The following is a 23,022-nucleotide window of genomic DNA, read 5'->3' on the forward strand; positions in this document are numbered from 1 at the left end:
CCATCCTAGCTCTACCCTCCTCTTGATAAGGTGTCAGCAAATTACAACCCACAGGTCACATGCAGTCCACTGCCTGTTTTTGTAAATAAAGTATTATTGGAACATAGTCATGCCTATTTGTTTACATAGTGCCTACGGCTGCTTTCCATAAAACAGCAGAGTTGAGCAATTGTGATAGAGACTATATGATCCACAAAGGCTAAAGTATTTACTATTTGGCCCTTTACAGAAAAAGTTTGCTGACTTCTGCTTTGAAGTCTCAGGGTCCTTAGTTTCCACATGGCAGATGGGAAAGGGACATCATGTGGGAGGCTTTCCATGGAGGAGGCCTGAAAGGGGAATACAACACTTTCACCTACATTCCACTGGCCAGAATTCAGTCCCTGGCTTCACCTAACAATTTGGGAAGCTAGGAAATGTGAATTTATTGTGCGCTGAAGAGGAAAGGGAATAATTAGCCATATTCTGCAAGGTGTACCCTGCAATTATCCGTTTCTTTCTTCCTTCCTATTTTTAATCAGAATAGGCTAGATTGCACTGCAGAAACAAACAACCATCAAATATCAGTTGCTTAGAACAACAGAGGTTTATTTCTTGATCATACTACATGTCCACTAATGCTCAGCAGGGATGGCATTGCTCATTGTTGTCATTCACTCCAGTCTGATGAAGCAGTCACCACCATGCACCTTGATGTTGCAGCACTAGGAAGAAAAGAGAATGTGGTGACTGATGTCCCAACTCTTAACTTCTGACCCAAAGTGATACTCATAACTTCCAGCCACCTTTCATTGGCTGAAGCAACTCGCAGGGCTACACTATAGTCAGGTGGGGAAATGTAATCTCATCATGTGCTTCGAAGGCAGCAGAGCTGGAATATTTGTGAGCAGCCCTACTGGATTGCACACTAACAAACACAGAACACATATTTCATCCCCTCCTTAGGGGAGATAACCCAGATTCCATTCAGTCACTGCACACAAAGTCCAAGATCCTAGATGGTAGGTGCCCTCCCCAATAAGTCTGAATATTGCCTAGTGATCTGGAGCCTAGCAATTAAAATTCCTCTCTGTCCCCACTACTTATTCAGATATCAAAATCCTAATAGAGTCACAATTGATCATAGCCTAAAACAGGTTTCCAGGATCTGAGCTATATCCACGAATGTGAGCCCTGCTCTGAACGATCATGCCTAGAGAATCAGGAGCCTGGTACAATCTAGGGGTGGCAAGCCGGGAATATGGCATTTTGCAGAAATCAATACTGCAAGAAAAGAGCCAGCTTTATTGAAGAATATGGCATTGTTTCTCCAGGCTTACAATTAAGCACTCCGAATAAAGAGTGTAAGTGACAATGTGGAGGAAAGCAGTATGCACAGATTAAAAATACCTATATGGAAATGCTAAAAAATATAAACGAACATCCTTTGTTCACCCCTCAGAAAACATCTGCTCTTATGGTTCTTGTTTTGTTCGCTTAAGAAAAGATCTTCACGTTTCTATTTAGTTTAGAAAATAGTAAAATGCGATCCAATCTCTGGATTGTAATCACAGAGAATCATTTTGAACAATACAGTCAAACTAGCATTACACAGATCAAGATGTTAAACAATGTAATTTTTCAAATAAACTTTCACCATCTGGTGAAAACACCAACATATATCTTATTCATATTTTATTTCTTCAGACTTTTATATCTCCATTTATGCCTAACTCAAAAAAATAATGCTTTGTTAGTTATATGATGTGCAAGAAGCTTTTAGATGTTTCAATAAGCATATTAAATCCTCTCTAACAGAAGTTATTTCCAGAAGAAATTAATTTGAACAGCAAAAGGTTCAAGTTTCATTTGAAATACACTGTCTGTAAAACTCTTAAAACTCAGATTTTTTTTTTTTTTTTTTTTGGCTGGGCCCCTTAGCTAACTCTTGAAAGATATAATTGTTTTCTTCGAAGTTATTCTATACTTGTTTTTTCATGGGCTAGGCCTCCACTCCCAGTAGAGAATTACTTTTAGCCTAGTCTGTGGTACAGTGGTTACTCCTAGCCGCCTAGTCTCTGTTTGTTTTTTCATTGATTCACTGCTTTAACATCTTTGCTCTCAACACATACAGCATTTATTCTTATAGCTCCTACCTACAGTACTTAGTAAGAAGCAGCCTTCGATTATCAAGGCCGTATATGGTCTTCTTAAAACCCTTTCTTCCCTCTGGTCATATTCAGTTCTTGAAAGCATTTTCTTCTGTCAGACTTCACTAAGCAAGTTAGATTTGGAGTCATGGGAAGATTATGAAGTGGTGTAAGAAAAGAATGAAGACTTGAGTTCAATGTTATTTCCAAAGCCCTTCCTAGGAAAAGTGTCATTTATTATTAATTTTGGAATTCTAATTATGGAGGAAACCTCTCAAAAACATAAATAAATTATTTAGCCAGAGGACCTAAGAAGTGCATCAAATTTCAAGTCAAATGGTTACAAGTTACTTATTACACCTAAATTTAATAAGCAATAGGATGTTTGTTCTTTATGTGTGGTATGGCTTCCAGAAGCAAGCTTTCCTCTCTGTAGCACAGGCGGGGTTCAACGGTCTAGGTTCAAATTCTTCCTTTACCACTTACTAGCTAAAAACTTAGGCAACTTATTTCACCTGTCTGTGCCTCAGTTTCTTTCTTTCTTTTCTTTAAAGGCTCTGGCTCTGTTGCCCACACCACAGCACAGGGGTGTGATCCTGGCTCAGTGCAACCTCAGCCTCCTGAGTAGCTGGGACTACAGGCGTGCACCACCATGCCCGGCCAATTATTATTATTTGTTTGTTTGTTTTGGTAGAGATGGGGTTTCACTATGGTCCCAGGCTGGTCTTGAACTCCATGGCTCAAGAGATTCGCCCAGCTCGGCCTTCGAAAGTGCTGGGATTACAGGTGTGAGCCACTGGGCCCAGCCCTCAGTTTCTTTATCTGTAAAACAGGACAAAAATAACCCGATGGGGTTCTTTGAAGGATTAAATGAGCTAGTACTTATAAAGCACTTGCTAATGTTTGTTAAATAAATTATATAATCCACAAACCAATCGAAGGTGACAATAAGGTAGCAAGAACCACCACTCCAAGTCACACAAGAAAAGTTCCTTTCCTTTTAGCTCCTCTCTTTATTTCAGCAGTGCGTTGTCAACAGGGCCACATTATGTTAGCAGATTTGAACTTTATCCGAAATGTGTTTGTATTTTATTTCAAATTATGAATTCCTGAACATCGGATAATGTACAATTCTGCAGTGCACTCAGAGGCCCATTAGAGTGTGGAGCTCGAGAGGCATAATCGACTCTGGTCTGATATTTGCAAGGAGCTTGACAGCCAAGCAGCCGCTCAGAAACATTTATTGGTATTGCCAAAAAAAAAAAAAAAAAAAAAAAAAAAAGGAAGCTAAGAAGTCACCCTTCTAAACAAACAAACAAACTGAATTGGAGAGCTGCCTGCATTTCACTCTACTGCCTCTGGAAAACGAGTGTTATCTAAAGTGCTTCCATCATGAATAATGATTGAGAAACTGCTTTTACTCTCCCAACTACTGTACTCCCAGGCAGAAACCCAAGGCTGAAGCCCACGGTGCCCATGTGTAACTTGGTTATTACACACACGTTTGGAGCCCAGTGTGCAGACCCGCAGCGCAGAGGAGGAAGCGGAACACCCCGGGTTGGCCGGGTTTCCAAGGGCCGACCCGAGCCCCAGCACTTTTTCCGTGCCTGATTTTTCAGGTCATTTTCGAATGGGCTATCTTTGTTTACATTTTGAGCTTGGATCCTCTCCAGAAAGCATTACTACCTTCTAAATGGTGAAACATCTCGTATTTGCAGACAGTGCTGGGGGAGCAAAGTTCATTTTCTCGGGTAGGAGATGATTCTCCTGCAACACGTGCGGATTGTCACAAAATCTTTCAACAACGGGGAGTTTCGGTGAAGTGGAGATTTGGGGAAAGGCGAGGAGGTCGTTCTGGAGCACGCAAGCAAAGTGCGGAAGCTGTACGGGGATTCTTCTAGAAAGTGGGGTGGGAAAGGAGCTAGGGAGGGCGTGTGGAGGGACGGGATCTGTGTCAGAACGTGCGTGTGAGCGGATACAAAACCCGAGAGAGGCGTGAGCAGCGCTGTGTGTGCGAGCGGGAGCGAGGGGCGCCGGCTAGGGTGTGTGCGCCTGGTGAGTGACACCGAGGGGAGGGCGGGCGGGCTGCCGGGCGGGGGCAGCCTGCAAGGGGCGGGAGTGTCCCTGCGTGGGGCGGCCGAGCCGGAGTTGTGTCAGTGAAGGAATCCAGTCCGGGGGCCGAGCTGGCTGCGCCCTCCGCTGCGAGCGCCGGCAGCGCGGGGCGAGCTCCGGACGGCGCGCGGCCCAGGCAGCGGCTCCCGCTCGGCCCGCCCTCCGAGCCGCAGGGGCCGCCACCGCCGCGGCGCCTCCCCTGGCGACCGCGCCCCGGGGCCCCGGCCCCGGCCCGGGACGGAGCGGCCGGCGCTCGGCACAGAGGTAAGCCTGGGACCCCCGGCCGCCGTCGCCCGGGACCCCCTCCACGCCGGGCCGGCTGGTGATGCACGGCGCGGGCGGACGCGGCGGGGCCTGCGCGGCCGGGACGGAGACTCGGCCGGGCCGAGCGTTCTGCAGCCCGGGCCGCCCAGCCTCCGCCGCCTCCCGGGGCGCTGGGTGTGGCCCGCGCTCGGCGCCGACGCGGGCTGGTGGCGCGGACCGGACGCGAAGGTCGCCGTCCTTCCTTTCTCCGGCCGGCGCGGGCGAGCGGGAGGAGGCGCCGGCTGGGACGCACAGTGGCGCTCCCCGGGCGAGCGTGTGGCCGCCGCGCTCCGACGTGGACCCGCCCGCCCCGGATCTGAATCGCCCGCGGCCGCGGTGCCTCGCCTGCCCTCCTCCCGCTCGGGCGCCCCCGTCCCCTCCCAAGCCGGAGGGAGACCCACCGCCCCCCAAGACGCTCTCTGGCCCGGAGCCGCAAAGCCCACGTCAGCTGGGACCACCCAGCCCTCGGATCCCAGCCGGGTGCGGGGGCCGCGGCCCCAGGGAACCCCGCGCCCCTGGCACCCAGCGGGAGCTGGATGCGTCGGCGTCCGCGCTGCGCGGGGGCGGGCGGGGGTGGCGAGAGCAGACGACGAGCTCCCTGGCCGCGGGATGAAGCGGTCGCGCCGCCGCATCTGGGCGGGGGGACCCCGGAGTCCGCGGGCAGCCGACCGGAGCGGGAGATGGGGGTGTCGTGGGAGGCGTTCCCGCTGGACTCCGGCGCACTCGGAATATCACGCTGCCGCACACGCGGGGCTGAAGGGCCGAGTCTTCACCTGCGCGGGGATGCGGCGGAAGCGTCGAGTCTTTGCGAGTGGAGGTTTCGCGTTCCCGCGGGGTTGGTGTGTTTGTGAACTTCACGAGCTTCTCATCCCCCCTCAATCCTGGTTTTAGCAGATGTCAGGGTTTTGGAGACCTGACACTTGCGTGAAAGATTCTTTCTGTACGTTTTCTTTTGACTGTATTACAGGGTTTGTAGCTTGAGAACTAGTGAAAACCCTTGAACTTCAAACACAGTCTCTTTGCTTATTTTTTTAAATTTGAATATTAAAATATGTACCAGTCCCTCACAAGCCGACAGACTTTAAGACAAACAACTCTGAAATTTTAGAACCTGTTTAGAGAAAGTTGTTTTATATCAGTACTTGAAAGAGTAAGGTCGTGTAACGTTTTTAACATCGTTTTAGTTTGTCTTAAAGGAAGGATTCATCACCACTTTGATTGGTACTGTTTTCCAGAGTTTAAGCAGATGTATGTAATATGGCAGGGAAAAGGACAGGAAGTCAGAAATCTCTTCATTCTGAATAAAGAAAAAATACTTCAAGTAATATAACCAATTATTTTGAAAGATACCCTGAAAATAGAGTAGCCGTCTGGATAAAGTATTTGATAGGCCTTATGAAATTGTGTTGCTTAACCAGAAAGCAATGTGTTGTTAGGGCAGTTTTATCTAGTAACTGTCGTGTTTAAAAATATCTGTGTATGATATTCTTTGTTGAATTTTAACTGGGGAAAAATCAACTTTGGGAATGGTTTTCTATTTGGACAAGGCAAATACTGCCGTTTCTAATTAGAGTTTTGGAATAAGCTCAAGCTGTGTTAAAACCTATTGTATGGAGCAGCAGAACAGAAAACGTGTCAAATTCTGTATCTGTGTGGCAGAAAACATGTCAAATTCTGTATCTGTGTGGCTTTAAATACACACACACAGACACACAAACTAGAGACTAGCCCCAAAAGATAATTTGCATAAAAATACAATCACTTGAATGCAGAGAATAGCTAAAGACGTTAGTAAAAACTGGACATCTGGGAAAAGACTGTATTAATTGGCAATTTTCTTTCTTTAATCCCTGAAAATATTAAATGATTTTCTAAGAATCAACTTAGTTTAATGTGCTCATTTAGACAGGCAAAATGATCAAGACTCCTTTTGTATTCATTTTGTTTTAGGGAGCCCCCTAATGAAAGTCTTCAGTAAATAGTTTCTCCGCATGCACTGATTTTCACGAGGCCGTTGTGGAGAGAGGTATCTGTGGGCTTGTGAAGCTGCTCTGCCACACCAGTAAGGATCAGGGAAAGAAAATACTTAGGCCACACCGTTGCAGTCTTTGATTGCATGCCAATCTGAAGCATTTTATGGACCCGTTAAATGGTAAGCTTTTACATCAGAAGTTAAGGTTTAGAAATATCTCACTTTGGGTCCTAATTTTTGTCAGCTTCTCAGTCTGCTGAATTGTGCTATCATTCACAGTGAATATTTGTGAATGGTTGTGTGTTGAAAGAGCATAGGTGGTCTTCATTCTATTACTTTATACCGTTTTAATCAGCGTTTTGTGAGGTGAGCCAGGACAAGAACTTCTGGTTACAGTTTGGATAGGATGGAAAAAGTTGAGGTTGCTCTTCATAAGATCTAAGCTGCTACCACCTGTCCCACTGTATGACAAGAGTGGAGTGTGTTTTATGTGCACTTGACAGGTGCTGCTTCGTCACTGCTTCATAGTACTTCTTTCCTAGCCATCTTCTGTAGCACTTTTACTGTCATTTGACTGTGATAATTAATCATATGTTTGTTATAATTTCTGTGCACAGAAGAGTAGATTTTACAAGCATGACAGGACATGAGAGTAGATGTCTCATATGGACAGATTTAAGTGATCGGGTCTGTTTATTGATCTCTGAATGGTTGTGCAACATTCAGCTAATCCATTTCATCACTGTTTTGCCTTAAAGTGTAATCACACAATTAAAATAAGATTTTCATGTTACAAACAGTTAAAAACCCAGTAAACATAATTATAGAAGAAAAACAAACCTTTCTTTTTTCTTCCCTTTTTTGAAGTAGTCTTGCTATGAAGGTGTTATTTCTTTGACACATCAAAATGGCTAATTTGGAGTTGTGATGCTTGTTATGTAAATAGGCCATATGTTGAATTTCTGCAGAAGCTTATTCCTTCAGTGTTGTGGTAATGGGTAGGATCCCCTAAGTAGCATAGCTGAGAAAAATAGTTTTATGAAGATATATTTCTCTCTACGACTTATATAATTTTTTATTATTTTTGTTTAATAGCTAGTGTTTTTATTTTCTAATACAAAATTTTTAAATGTGATGTTATCCTTCCTTACAGCATACAAATCTTTGTCTCTAGTACTGATCCAAACTCCATTCCTATTTATCTGCTTGCTTAATTAATAGACTTTTTATGGTGGATGTCCTGCTGTCAAGCTAAAGACTACACGCTTGATAACAAACTTTTTGTATTCTCTCTAAACTTGTTCCTTTTATGATGAAAAGACTTTCCCTTCTTGATCTGTTTAGCATTCTCTTCATCACCCAGACTGGAGATGTAGGAACCATTGCTGACTTCTCTCTCTTACTGCCTCTGTGAAACTGTGTGTCAGGTCCTGTTAACTCTTCCTTTTTGATGGTTTCTCTGAGCCACCCCTGGACAGCATTGTTAGGGGACATCTCATTCCCAGGAGATGCATGCTGTACAAGCCAAGCCCATGAGCTTTTCATTCTTCACTCTCCCGGATCGGATAGGAGGCCGTCAGCCATCACTGTTTCTAGGATGATTATAGTCTACACCTTGGTCTCTCTGTAATTGAGTTTTCCGCATTCTACGCACTTCCACCATATCAACCTTCCTAAAACTCTTCCTCCGAACTCTTCTCCAAGGATTGTTTCATGGGAACAATACTTTAGCATTGTTCAGTATTGCACCATAGTGCAAATGCTTTCCATGACCTCCCCCATTGCTCATCCTCTCAACTTGGTTTCATTGTACCTCACAGTCTTGCCCCAAATTAACTTACCAAATTATTTTCTACTTCTTTCCAACATGAACCTTCTGTTTCTACTAGTTGGATCTCACTGCCCTTCTAAGATGACATGCTCATTTTCATGTGTCCTTTTTTTGTTCATGCCCTGCCTTTTAGAATGTCTCTTTTCTTTTTTACTCTGACCTAACCACATTCTTCAAGTCAGCCTGCCCTGGTCATGTTACTCTCATTGGTTCTTTCTGCCCTTTTGTTTGCATAGTTCCTCTAGACCATCGGATCCTTTTTTACGCTGTTTCATGCTTCATTCTTGCTTTCTCAACTAGATAGCAAGTTCCTTCAGGGCATTGATAGGCCTTTTATTCTGTCTACAGGCCCTGGCCATAGGAAGCACTTGATAAATACACCCATAAAATGAATAAATGTAAGAGTGATTTTTTTAAAATCATGGGCTTTGATATTGACTCTGTACTGTTCACCATTGGGTCCTCAGAGCCTAACTCACAGCCTGACACATAGTCATGACCTCAGTAAATATTTGTTAACTTAGAAATTCATGTTGACATTGGATAAAAGGGACAGGCATTTGAAGGAGGCGTCTGTCAAGGGTTTTTTTCCCCATTTTTCTTCAGTGGTACTAATCAGCTTCTCCATTCATCAGCTGTGAGAATTCTGAGGACTCGGCATTTCCCAGAGTTGGGATAATGATGGAGTCTGGCAGTTGTGAGTTGGAATTAAGAAGCCTGTAGTTATTTTAAGGTGGAGTGATGGGCCCCAGTATGAGCAAAAAAAGCATTCAGGCTTTATGGCAGTATTTTATACGTCAAACAATTAGGCTAAAGTTATCAGTTATATAAAAGTTCAGCTAATTGGCTCTAAAATTTCAGACTGTATTTATTGCAGGCTGCTCAAGTTTTTCATTTAAAAGCATCCTTGTAGATTAAAAAAAAAATACATCTGGGCACCCATCTGAGGGTGAAAGGTGATGTAGGGAAGAGTCTACCACATCCCATTGTATTCAGGACCAAATTTAATTCTTTAGTAAGAATTTTGTACAAGTCACTGTTTCTGCTGGGAAGGAGTATATAGCCTAGAAGGAAAAATAACAGACGTATCCCAGAAACAAAGGTCTAACAGCACAGAAGGGAAAAAAATCTTCTTCTGTTGGAGAGTGGAGGGGGTCTTCTTAGAATGACAGTTGTTTGAGGTGATTACTGAAAAGATCTGGATAAGATTTCAGTGTTACTGGGAATATAAGGGTGAGGGAAGGGTGATGTGAGTGAATTCCAGGGCCAATTTGTTGGCTTTACATCAGCGCTCTTATAGTACTCATGCTTCTGACTTGAACGCAGCTAGGAGTCTTCTGAGCATTGGTGGGCTGCAGTGTTCAATAATGGAACCTAAAGGATATATAGATACCTGCAGTAATTACATGTGGTGCCAAGTGCTGAACTGACTATGACACAAAGCGAAAAATAAATCTTGGAAGCAATATAACCAGTGTGTTCCTGGATAGCATCCAGCTCACTTAGAATGCTCAAAAAGGCCTCCTGCATTATGGAAATGCCACTGAAGGTTGACACTTTCACAGTAATGTAAATAATGAGAGGTCCACCCTGGATTGTGTTCCCAAGCAGCCAGCCATCTGTGGGACACTGTGCAGTGCACCTAGCCGAGCTGAGTAAAGGTGTAAACACAGTGTTATGTAGAACCCCCATTCTGATTTTGTGGAACTACTCCCATGGTCTGTAAAGCTAGGGCCAGTGGGAATGTTTGAGGAATACAGATTTTGGGTCAATATATGGGAAGTTGCACCATTATAGATTGTGCCATTTCAGGAGGTGATAGGCCCCCATCACTAAACATGTATAAGCATAGCCTATACCAGGCAATATCTTATTTGATTATATGCATTCTCTCCTTTATTCTCAAAACAGTGCTATGAAGTACATGCTCCTATTACTCCAGTTTTACTGAAGAGCAAAACTGAAGCCTAGAAAGGTTGAGTAGCTAGTAATTTGTAGATCAGGTATAAAGCCCAGGCAGTTTGCAGGCAGAAACTGCATATGCACTGAGATGAAGAAAGGATGCAAACATTAGGTGGCCTTATGGATTTTCAAGGTTCCTTCCTAACACTAGGATTGATTATTTAATTCACCTTAGGGATCAAGATGCTAGCTATTGCAAAGTACTAATTCAATATCAGCACCCAGTTCCTAGAGATTCAGAACAAAGTGAATACAGTCATCATCATCATAGTTATCACTTATTGATCATCTTATCATATTATTTAAACCTCAAAGGAATCTTGGAAGGTAAGGATTATATATCCTTATTGGAAAGGGAAACTGAAGCTCAGGGAAGTTACATAACTTGATTGAGTCTGCAGAGTTGATAAGTGGCAGATGAATCTGGTGTCTGAAACCCAGGCCCTGCTTTTTGTGATACCACCCTGTGAGGTAACACATGGTGACACTGAAAATATTTACCTATCAGTCTGCACAGAAACCAACAAGTCAGAGAGGTACTAGCTGTCAACAACCCCTGTGGCTCTGCAGGTGATGAGTATCACCTGAGGTGATGTTTAGGCGTAGTTTGAAGGTGTGTGAAAGGCTGTGTAATCTACCAAGACCACAGGTCTGGAGCTCTAGTGACTTCTTCCCATGCTCAGCATTTATTTGATTTTATACATGATAAGTAGTACTATTAAAGAAAGAGAAAGCCTTCACGGATAACTATATTACATTTATGTTTCTAATTAAGGAAAAATGGTTTTGCAGTGGTGATCTGTGTACCTTATAAATGGCAGGCTCTCTTCCCACTCCTTTTCTTCCTCTCCCTTATTCCAGTCTGAGACTAATCTCTCTTGCTTCCTCGGGGATCTTGCTTCATTATCTTTTCTTCAGGGTCTCAATTATCCTTTTCTTTCAGCCTACAAACGTACGTAAGTCTTGTTCTTTATAAAAACAGAAATGATGAATGCCTTTGGTCGCTTCTTTTTAGGTTTGGGTATGTTTCCTTATTCCTGGTCTTAGCAGGCAGCTCCTTCAAGTTCAGGTCCTCGTACACATCCTGCACCTCGCCACCTTCCTTTCATCTTCAACCCCCTACACTCCTGTCCTCTCCTAATGACCACCTCTGTCTAGATAATGGACCACCATTATCTAAAATGTTGATAGTCACAACATTCTTAAAATGTTGCCCACCTGTTTTCTGAGTTATCCGTTTCTCCTAATTTTCTTTCTTGTCCAGCTGCTGTGTATTTGGACTTCTCTTTACTGTCCTCCCTTCCTCTCAAACAGTAGCATCCCCTACAGTTGAGCCCTCAGCCCTCTGCTCACTCTCCACATTTGCCCCATGGCAGCACATCTTCTGTTTTCTTCTACTGCCACCTATATGCTATTGATTCCATTGGAAATCTGCATCTCCAGCCTTGAAATCTTATCTGACATGTGTTCCAAGTATCTTTAACTCAACAAGTTCAAAACATCACTTCCCCAACTTCAATCCAGCATACTCCTTCTGTGTTTTCTATCTCAATGAATGAAACCTGCTTCACCAAGTTTAAAACCTAGGACAACTTCTTTGCCTTCTTCAACCCCTACATTTTATATAAGACTGTCTTTTCGTACTCTCTTGAATCTGCCCTTTTCTCCATGTATCATAACCTTCATTACTGCCATGGTTCGGGCCCTCATCCCTTCTCTTGAGGATTATTGCAGCAGCCTCACAACTGGTCTCTCTGGCTTCTGCCTGGCCTGTCTCCAGTTTGTTCCTCACACTGCTGCCTTTCTGAAAGGCAAATCTGATTACGACACTCCACTGCTTAAAATCCTTCAGAAGAGTTTCTGCATCTTCAGGTTAAAATCTAAGCTCCCTGGTATGGCACGAAAGCTTCTTTGTGATCTGGGCCTTCCCTTCAGGTGTGTGTCAGTCTCCTCTAATGATCCTGGTCCCTACTGTCTGCCCCTGCCCATAGCATCTCTACTAAAGGAAAGAAATGATAGGAGGGATGGGAACAGAGGCGAGATGATAGACCTGCTATTCAGTACTGTAGCCACTAGCTACATGTGGCTGTTGGGCGCTGGAAATACAGCTAGTCCAAGTTGAGATTTGTGTAAGTGTGAAATACACCATGATTTGAGACAATATAAAAAATGTAAAATTTCTCCTTTAACAAATTGTAATATTGACTACATGTTGAAACAGCAATAGTTTTGATATAGTGGGTTAAACAAAATATATTACTAAAATTAATTTCACATATTTTTTATTTTTTAAAATGTGATTACTTAGTGGATGTTAACATGTGACATAAAGAAAAAAATAATAAAATAAAATGTGATTACTAGAAAATTAAACCACCTGTGTGCTCACATTATAGTTCTATTGGACAGCATTGTTAGGGAACATCTCATTCCCAGGAGATGCATCCTGTACGAGCCAAGCCCATGAGCTTTTTGAATGATTAAGTCAGTCCTATTGGCATAGAGAAGTAGCAGTTGCTCATTTTTTTCTATCCAGAGGTATGAAATGTTTGGATAAGATTCAGAATTGGAGAGACAGATTCTGAACACTACAGCCAGGAGTTATATGTACAATGGGTATAGTGTGGAAAGCACTATTAAAGCACATCTGTCTCAGCAGGCCCACCCAGCCATCATCAGGAGTGGGAGGCAGGAATTCTCGTGGTGTGGTAGAAGAAGGATTTGAGGTAGACAGGAGGAACAAGGGAAGGGAAAGTGGAGTCACATTCCCTGGAAGCCTCCTACTTGTGAGAAACCAGCTGAAACCTTGAGAGCCAGGTCTCTGAGATTCCCCATCCTGCCATTGATTCTTCCTAGTGGGCTAAGTCCCAACTTCCCTACTCTCTGGCTGTAGGATCCTGAACAAGTTAATGAATCAGTGAATCTAGAGTCTGAAAAATATGCACACTATACAGTCATTGTGCGTCAAACAAAATGATGTGCCCCAAGCTGATAAGGGCTGTACAGAAATCTGTTATGCCTTAAGACACTGAGGGCAGTAATCTGTGGATGAGTTGGTTTGAAGAGCTTTGAGGGAAGGGCATATGGGCTGTCAGAAAGACCTGGAAGATAGCACGTGTTGCCTTAAGAGATATGCAGAGCTTCTGGCTAACACAGTGAAACCCCATCTCTTCTAAAAATACAAAAAAAAAAAAAAAAAAAAAAATGAGCCAGGCATGTTGGTGGGTGCCTGTAGTCCCAGCTACTCGGGAGGCTGAGGCAAGAGAATGGCGTGAACCCAGGAGACGGAGCTTGCAGTGAGCCGAGATCACGCCACTGCACTGCAGTCTGGGCGACAGTGAGAGACTCTATCTCAGAAAAAAAAAAATATGCAGAGCTTTATATGTTCATGTTGCAAAAGCCAATCTTTGGTAGGAAACCAGATCTTATCAGGTTGGATCAGGAAGGGGAAACCCTCCTGGAAGATTTGATGGGAAGAAACTGTGACTGTCAAGAGGACAGTCCAGTAGGATTAGATTCCAGTGAACTCTGATAGGCAGTGTGACTCAGTGTCTTCTCTTATGGTGGTTTGCCTGCTATAGTCTGTTGGACTCTTAAATTCTGAGAAGAACTTCCTCTGTTGGTTTCAACCTGGGCAGCTGGTTTTATTTGCTTAATGAGTAGGCATTTTGTATAAGATTTTGTTAGGGGCAAAGGTTCTTGTGCTAAAAACAAAAGTTTGAAAGTCCTATATTATAGAAAATGGCCTGAGTGGTGACTACCTTGATGTGATTATTTCTCCCTCATTTGCAGGATCTAGGACCAGTTTAGGCCCTTTCCAGAGGGAATACAGCTTCCTTTCATCTGAACCTTAGCGACTTAGCAGATCGACCTTGCAGTTTGCCTTGTCCAGGTAGTTTAGCCAGGTAGCCATAACTCACTCTTGTTCTTGGGTAAATGAGTTTTCACTTTTGTACTGGGTTCCACCTTGTCTCCTACATTCCCAAGTCCTGGATTTGTGTTCTTGTGGAGGGACCCCAAGTTGTCTTAGGTAAGGGTCCTGTTACATTTCTCCAAGCCTTCTTGGGACAGTAGTTTCCCTAGGGCTGGACCACTGCTACTCCCTTCTAGGCCTCTTTAGAACTGAGAACTACCAGCAGGGGTCAGGAAACCTAATAGATACTTAGAATTGAATAACTTGCCTAGAGCTTGGCTTTTCCCTGGTTCCAGACCCCTGACAGCAAACATTGCTTGCTAGTTTGCTGTCCCGTTGGTCTCTGAGTCCCATTTGTACAACTTGGAAGGAGAAGGGAAGACAGATATAGGACTGATTTTCTTAAATTATGATACATTCATGTCTTTGTCTCTAGTGGTCTTATGTGTGTATGAGAAAGGTGGCTGCCTTTATGTTGTGATTTCAGAATCCATACTGCTGAAAAGGGCACTTCAAATACCAAGTTTCTCTTTTTTGCTCTCCAATATGTGAAAGCCTACATTATAAAAACTCTAGTTTCCTAAGACCAGTATGATTTAGAAGAAAAAGAGGACAGGCTTTGGCACTTGAAAGACCTGATTTTGAGTCATGCAATTACTGGCTATATGAACTTGAGCAAGTTATTTAATCTTTCTGAACCCCAGTTTTCTTATGTATGAAGTGAAGTAATGCCTACAATTTTGTTATATTTTGTTATGACTAAATAAGATAAAATATAAAGTGCCTGGCACCAGGGCCTAAAATGCAAATGCTATGGAGGTGGTAAGTCAAACTTACCCTCATATCTCAATGTATCTCAATTCACCCTCCTTATGTTGAATAATTTTATAGACCTTTCCCTGAGACTGATCAGGAAGAGGATATGAAATCTGGGGCAAGGGGCCCAGATTTTACCCAGCCAAGGGTGAAAAAGGACCAGAAGGAAGTTACCTTCACATTTTGCTTAAGTCCCATCCTCCCTGTGGTTTGCATTTGTGAAAATGTTCATCTGAGGTTATAGGTATAGCATGAAGCCTTGGAAAAAAGGCATGTTTACATCCTCTGCCAGGATAGCATAACAATTAACAAAGCAGGTTTTTGAATCTCTGAATAGTCAGGTGCACTGCCATCAAAATAAATTTTTGTTTCTATTCTTTGCTGATAGATTACAAATAAAGAAAGCCACTAAAATATCCTGAAAAAGAAGATTTATATATGAATTGGACACCAGGGACAGATTTTTCACACTTATTTTGTTGGAGCCATTCTTAGCTGTGGGTGTTTGGGAAGTTCTTTTGTTGCAGCTTTGTTGCTTACAAGAGGGAAAAAGCTTTAGTATACTAAGGTAAGAATGATTTTGATTGGAGGCAATATTGTTCTCAGTGTGGGCTGACTTTCATGTATTGTAGTGATTACCAGTACATAGCCGAGAAAACCCATTTGTTGAAGTGCTGTAAACAGCAGATAGTCTGATCTCAAATACTGCCCTGATTGACAAGTGTTTATTGTAGGAATGTGGTCTGTCCTATAATCTTTTAAGGGAAAAGGGGAAGATGTTATGCCAGTCACTGTGACTGCAAATGTCCTGATCTGGCAGGTCTTTTTCCTTTCTCGTTAAATAATGAGAAATCTGTGGAATCTGAATGGTGGATTCAGTACATGCACTGAGCCTCCCGTGACTCGCTCAGCTCTTGATGCAATTGATCACTCCACTGTAATTCCATACCCTCGATTTTAGTGCCATATCAAAATTATGAACACTCAAGGAGACTATGTAAATCTACTTCCTCAAAAATTAGAAATAATGGCACTAAAGATGTTATTTAATGCTGGTTTGTGACACTGAATATATAAACTCATTCATTGTTCTGGTACTCCCTGAATAAGAACTGTTTCGGTTGCAGTGGATGATACCAACTAAGGTTTCCATGGCAACGCTAATTTATAATTTCCAAACTTTTGTAGAATTTCACCTTCTGGACTCTCCTAGATTGCACTTAAATTTACATTTTTCCCCCTCATTTATTAAGGTGAGGCATATTTAGATATTACTTACAGGTATGTACTAGAAGTATCTTCATGAAACTCACTGATAAGAAATTAGATGTGTAGAAAGCAGGCATTGGAAACAGAAAATGGATAATGTGGTCTAACATCCCACCAAATGCAGGAATTCTTTCCACATTATCCCAGTTGCCATTTGAACCAGCCAGGAATGAGGAGTTTGGTCAACATTTTATGATGCCAAGTAATGCTTATGACAGTAGTCTGCAATGCTCCTGGACCTTAAGTCCCTTTCGATGTGGACTTCATGTTATTTGTGATTGGACCAATACTTCATCAAGCACAGGTGGACACAGATATTTGTAAAACCTCTTCCCAGTGGTGCACTGAAGCCTGCCTCCCTGCAGCTTCCCTATTGGTCTTCCATCCGCCCTTTGGATGCCACAGAAGAAATATGCACCTTCTCTGTGGTCGCTCTTCAAATATTTGACCATAGCTATTGTATCTCCTCCTCGAAGTCTTCTCCTTTCAGGGCTATGCAGTTCTAGTTCTCTTAACTGATAGTTCTCATCCTGTTAACATTCCTCTGGGCACCCACCACTCTGTCAATGCCATCTTAAAAATGAGGCATCTGGCCAGATGTTGTGGCTCACACCTGTAATCCCAACACTTTGAAGGCCCAGGTGGGGCTATCACTTGAAGTCAGGAGTTTGAGACCAGCCTGGCCAATATGGCAAAACCCCATCTCTACTAAAAATACAAAAATTAGCTGAGCGTGGTGGCGCATGGCTGTAGTCCCAGCTACTCAGGAGGCTGAGGCAGGAAAATCACTTGAACCCCGAAGGTGGAGATTGCGGTGAGCCAAGATTGCACCACTGCACTCCAGCACTCTGGCTTAGACAACAGAGCAAGACCCCATCTCAAAACAAAACAAAACAAAACAAAAAAGCAAGAGGCATCTTGAATGCAACAGCCTACTCCTGACTGAGTACTCTGAATGGTAGAAAACACTAGGCTGCTATTCACTCCCTTGATCAGGGCACCCTTCTTTTATTAATCTAGTCAAATACTGTGTGGGCCTCACTTGTAAATTGGGAGCAGCACATTGTTCATATACGAAGCTAAAGAAACCTTCCAAGCTTTTTTTCTTAACAACTACTACAAAGCCAGGTCTCCTTTGTTCTTTACTTGAGCAGTGAATCATGTGTGCCTACTTAGAGGACTTTACATACATTTATCCTACATTTTGTCTCTTTTTGTCAAATTATTTTTCCTCTTTATCAAGACGGCTTTGAATTCTAAAATTTTTAAATTCAATATATTAGTGATGTTAGACTTTTACATATTTGTCAATTGCACACTTGGAAATGTTACTTTGTCGTTGATATTTGACCAAGATAGGCCAAAGGCAGAGCCCTGTGACATTCTGCAAGAGAATTATTAACATCAGTATGTGAATTTTTTTTTTTTTTAACTAGCTTGACAGTCTTTCACTTATGTTTACTTTCTTGTCCAAGAGCATAGAGTCAGGGAAAGTCTTAGTCAAATGCCTTAGTAATGAAATCATTATTGGTCCACTTATTGCCACTCAGTAGAACCCCTATGATAAAGAATAAGATTCATGAGAGTAATTTTTAGATTGCATTAATTTTTCTTTTGAAAAATTTCTGGGATAAGCATGTAAATCACCTTATTTTTAATGTATCTAAGAGAAAATAATTTTGTAAAATAAAATCAAACTTCACCTATCATTTCAACTCATATGAACTTGTTTGGTTCAAAGGAATTGCTATGTAATACATCATTCTATTCTCTTTACAGAATCATTACTCTTAAAAAGAATTGGTGGGGTGATAGGAAATTACTCCATAGGTGTCACTCCAACACATCATGATATTCTCACCTCCTGGGACAGAGAGTCATCAGGCTGAGGCATGTCCAAACAGCATGCCAGCCTGTGTAGATGGCTCCATGACAGTATCACTGACGTGACCATGACAGAGAGAGCTCTGATGGCATTGTGTCACTAATGGATGTGTTTTCACTAAGCTGAAAATTCTGTTATTTGAAAAGAGGTTTATTTTTCCTCCCACACAAATTCTTTGACTCTCATATTAATGTCAAATATCTGTCAAGTAACACATATGGTGCTTTCTGTGCTGTATTTTATTGTACTCATGTACAAAATAGTTTTTTAAAAAACATGTTGTCTGCCTTGGACTAGATGGAAAAAAAGCAATTTAAAAGAATAGTATTCTTAAGAAACACAAATCTATAATATATCAAGGAATAAATGATTGCTTCATAAAAATACTAGTGTTTGTGTCATACTTTATATTTTTCAAAGTGCTTTCATGCACCTTCTTTTGAAAAAAAAAATCTGATGTTAAAAATAATACGTACTCTTTGGATGTGGAAACTACTGAAATGGATAAAAAATTAATTACAAGTCAACTAAAATTTCACCTCTGAGAGATTCTCACTGTTAGCATTTGGTGTTTCCCTTTCAGATGTGCATTTGTGTGAGGTTTTGAGTGTATGTGCATGTGTATATTTGTGTGTTTTAAACTAGCTCTTGGTGGACCCAGGAGGTTTGTACTGAAAAATCAGCATGACATAGTCAGTAAAGAGCTTTGGAATCAGGCACTTGGAGATTTCAACCCTGGCTATACAACTTATATAGTGACTATGAATTCCTTAAACTCTCTAAACCTTAATTTCTACTTCTATAAAATGGGGATAATACTATATACCTAGTAAGTTTATTGTAAAAATGAATAAGATAATACAAATAAAGTACATAGTAGGGTTCTTGGCCCATAGCATATGCTCAGCAAATGTGAACTATTTTTATTATGCAGGTTTTCTTTTCTGCTTTCTTCACTTAAATTCTGGAGTAAAAATTTCCTTGTCATAAAATATTATTTGAAAAGTATTTAGAATGATTGCATAAATTTCAGTATATGAATATACTTTAATGTTATTCTATGGATAAACAATTCTTAATTCACTGTGATCACAAAGAACACCACAGCTAATATCCTTTACATTATGTTTTGTGAATAGACAACAAATTCAAAATGAATTACTAATCACATTTTATGAAGAGGCAGAAAAAAACTGACAATTCTTTAGTGTCTATTAATGTTCCAGGTTATATGCTATGTTCTTTACAACAAAATTCTCTTTTAACTTTCACAACCCCTTTAAGGTAAGTCTGTTACGCCCATTTTTCAGATGACAGAGCTCTGAGGGAAGATAAGTCGTTCGCTCAAGGTCACAGAGAGATAGGGATGGTAGAGATGGTGTTTGAAGCCAGCGTCAGATTTCAAAGCTTACACTTTTTCCATTCTGGCATGTAGTTCATGCCTATCTTTTTGAGGCTTGCAGAATGAATAGTTAGCATTGTGCCTTCTACAAAATGTCACTTGGTGCCACATGAAAGATAGGATACTTGGCTGGAATGCTTGACTTACTCAGTATAGTACCTCTTGCATGTGTGTATTCTTATATGTGTTGGAATCAAGCCTCATTAAAATAAGGTGTTAACTAAAGGAAATGAAGCATTGATATGATTATTTGATGAAAGGAAACCTCAAGGAAGAAAATATTTATTGAGCTGATAATATAAAACTCTTCTTTGTTTTAGTTGTACGGACTAAGCCAGAATCACTTATCTCCCTAGGAATCTGGGTATTTCACGTAAGTCAGTTTAGGAATTAAGCAGTAACAACGCCAAAGTAAATTGATGCTGTCAAAGGAATTGTACATTTCATTACTTGTATATTAGGGGTTGAATGGAAAAAATACCTCTTTAGCCTTAGCTGTAAGCTGATACATCAGGAAAGAGCTGTAATAATTGCTATAGGTATAAGTATAGATATAGGAGAGATGAAGTATACTAGGATAAGCCCCCAAAGAATTATTTGGTGAACTGACAAGTTGTCTTTAAAAAGTCAGCCATTCGGAACATTTCTCTTGGCAGCTCTCAAATCTGACTTACAGTGTGTACTGTGGCAGCCAATTTTGTAGGAAAAATGCATAATTAATGTGAAGATCAAGGTACAGGTATTGCCAGTCAGTACCTAACACACAGTTTCTTAGAACAAAGGAGCAATTGAAGTTGTCTTTTAATAGGGTAATCCTGGTTTGTCATTTTGTGGGTTTCAATTCTTAGTAAAAATGGGGGGAAAAACCCAGCTCTAGGAGTAATATTTCATATCTGAGAGGTACTTTGTTGCAGAGTTTATAACCAACTGTTGTCTAGTCAAGAAAGCTATCTTTGATTTTTGAGATCTTGAATTTTTACTGCCTTTGAGCTTGCTCATTTTTGTCTTAGGATTATTCTGATTTTCCTTCAGTCGTTTTAGTTTCTGCAAGAGAGAAACAGTGTTACTCATGGCTCCAAGGCCAAAAAGCCTTCCAATCTCGACAGAACATGACCACCAACTTGGCATGTTGGTACTAGCAAGTTAAATTTGAGCTCACTATGCAACTAGTGAATAGTTAGAACTGTGAACAGAGAATTAGCTATGGGATCTGCAGGTTGGATTTACAGCATGGCTCCGTTGTGTGGTAGCTGTCTACCCCTGGGCAAACAACTTTCCTATCCCTGAGTGTCCTCAGCTCTCAAATGGAGATAATGACTACTACATAGTCAGAGCTCATTTGGAGGGTCAGATGTATTGAGCAAACCATTGGTTCACCCACAAGTTTGCTTATGATTTGTTTCTAAGTTATTAATTAATGGCTACAGGTTGTCCCCCTCAAACATGAGCCAATTTACTATTTAAAATATTTTCAAATGAAGCATGGAAATATTTGTAAGATATATGTAGAAATATATGACTCCTGGGGCTAACCTCACTAGACCCTTCTAACTCTTTGCTTAGACTTTATCCAGTAATAATGGGACAGACCCTTTTTCTGCCCTGGAAACCCCTGGTGCCTAGCTTAGAGTCTCTCAGAGTTTGGATGCTCACACCCAAGTCATTTTCCTCTAATGAGAGAGGGGGGCCTTTTGACTTCAATAGGTGGTTCCTTTGATCACAGTGAAGACCTTTTTAGTAATAGGCATTTAGATCTATTGTGTTGTTCTAAAATAGAAACAAAACTGGTATTCAATGCATAGTTTACCCTTCAATAAGAAAGGCTCAAAGAAAAAGAATATAAGGTAGAAAAAATATTTCAGAAGATTACATTACAGAAAATTATAGGCAACTCTTTTATTATTAAAGTAATCCCAGTGCTGGAGGGGAGAAGGAAAGGGAAGGGAAATTTGGGAACTTTGACACTGGGTGGTGTCCGTGCAAAGCTTTTTGGAGGTCTCTCTTGGTTTTTCCTCCCAGTGCTGGTGATGAAGTGAAGGGCCAGAAACTGCTTCTGGGTCTGACTGCAAGAGAGTAAATCCCAACCCTGGGGCTGCTCTGACTCCCTTTTCCTAGTCTGCTGTGTTCTGACCTACCTGGCTTTTATGGCCTCCCAGACAGTCATGGTGAATCGCCCTTTATCTTAGTCCCTTAGGACAACAGGATTTGCTCATCGACCACCCTTGCTTGTACTGTACTGTAGGACCTTGAAGGTGTTTCAGGCAATTAATGATTGAAATGTCTCTGTGGAGTTCCTGAGGGATGGAAGTGTATGAGCTAAGTGCTGGACATTTTAGACAAGCCTCTATGACTGCTTAGCAGTAGGGAGCCCACCCAAGGCCCACTGGTCCCAGGATTCTCTGAGCATGCCAGGTGGTGAGGGTCAACCTGCTTGCTATTCTTATTTGGAATCAATTTCTAAATTTTATTTCTCCTTCGACACAGGAAACACTTCTTAATTTCCCTTCTTTGCTTAATTTCCCTTTATTTCCCTTCCCTGAGTGTCTCCTCTGTACCAGGCACTGTGAGAGGAACAAAGGGGAATCAGGTCTTGAAAGGAAAGAATGTGCATGCCTTAGGCAAGAAGCAAGATGTGTCTCCAGAGTTGAGAGAAGGGAGAGCTGAAGACGCAATTAATTTTTTTCTGTTGTACTTTCTATACAATAAATTGTACTACATAAAAATCTATACTAATATCCATTTGTGTGGCAAATTCCATTATAATGAAAATCTCTGTTATCTAGCAACTTAGGCAAGTATCAGTAGAACACAATTCCAATACAGCAGAAGACTTTAGAGAGTCCCTTGGAGTGAGCTGAAATGGGATTTGACCTATATATTAAGCTTTTCCTGGTTTTGATATTTTTCATTTCCATGTGTCAACAAATACCTGACTTGATATTAAAGCCAGTTAAATCAATATTTCTTGCTGTAGTCAAGGTACAGCAACATATATCCAAGGGCAACATCTCCCCAACAGCCATATTTTGTTGCTATATATTTTATCATAAACCTAACTGATTGAACTACCTTCAAAGGAAAAGGATGAAAACATCAACATAGCTACCATAAAAAAGAAAGAAAAGCCAGATAATCTGTAATCTTGTACCTTATCCCTCATTTAAGCAATTCCATAATTTATTTTGCTTTCTTAATCATAAGGAATGACAACATGGAAAATATTTTTTATTGTGATAGCTGTGGTTTCTTTCTGTATCCTCAAATAGAGCTGCTTTAATCCTTCTCCCAAATTCTGTCCTATTCAAAGGATTTCTGAGCACGTACATGTGAGCAAAGTGGCAGGTACAGCTGAACCCAAGAGTCTTGGATGTAGGAATCTTTTTATTTGTTTATTTTTTTAGACAGAGTCTCACTCTGTTACCCAGGCT

The 23,022-nt window shown here is 41.5% G+C and overlaps 1 protein-coding gene and 1 long non-coding RNA gene across 28 annotated transcripts in view; one reads left to right on the plus strand and one right to left on the minus strand.

Annotated features, from left to right (window-relative positions):
- Positions 1 to 570: 570 nt before the first annotated feature.
- LOC144333447 (uncharacterized) lies at positions 571 to 5,458 on the minus strand. The gene is made up of 2 exons (XR_013402102.1): positions 5,318 to 5,458; positions 571 to 704 (listed from the first exon to the last, which is right to left on the minus strand). It is a non-coding gene; the product is annotated as an uncharacterized LOC144333447 (long non-coding RNA).
- SPATS2L (spermatogenesis associated serine rich 2 like) overlaps positions 3,643 to 23,022 on the plus strand; it is a 171,875-nt gene continuing 152,495 nt past the window's right edge. For 6 of the 27 annotated variants that reach the window (XM_077956282.1, XM_077956293.1, XM_077956301.1 and 3 more), the window contains exons 1-2: positions 4,137 to 4,184; positions 6,495 to 6,696. Coding sequence is in view for 4 of the 27 variants with exons in the window: in XM_077956286.1 (XP_077812412.1) it covers positions 6,694 to 6,696 (3 nt within the window). In the remaining 23 variants the exon portion in view is untranslated. 27 annotated transcript variants of the gene reach the window in all.

Source organism: Macaca mulatta, chromosome 12 (assembly GCF_049350105.2).
Source record: "Macaca mulatta isolate MMU2019108-1 chromosome 12, T2T-MMU8v2.0, whole genome shotgun sequence".
Taxonomy (NCBI): Eukaryota; Metazoa; Chordata; class Mammalia; order Primates; family Cercopithecidae; genus Macaca; species Macaca mulatta.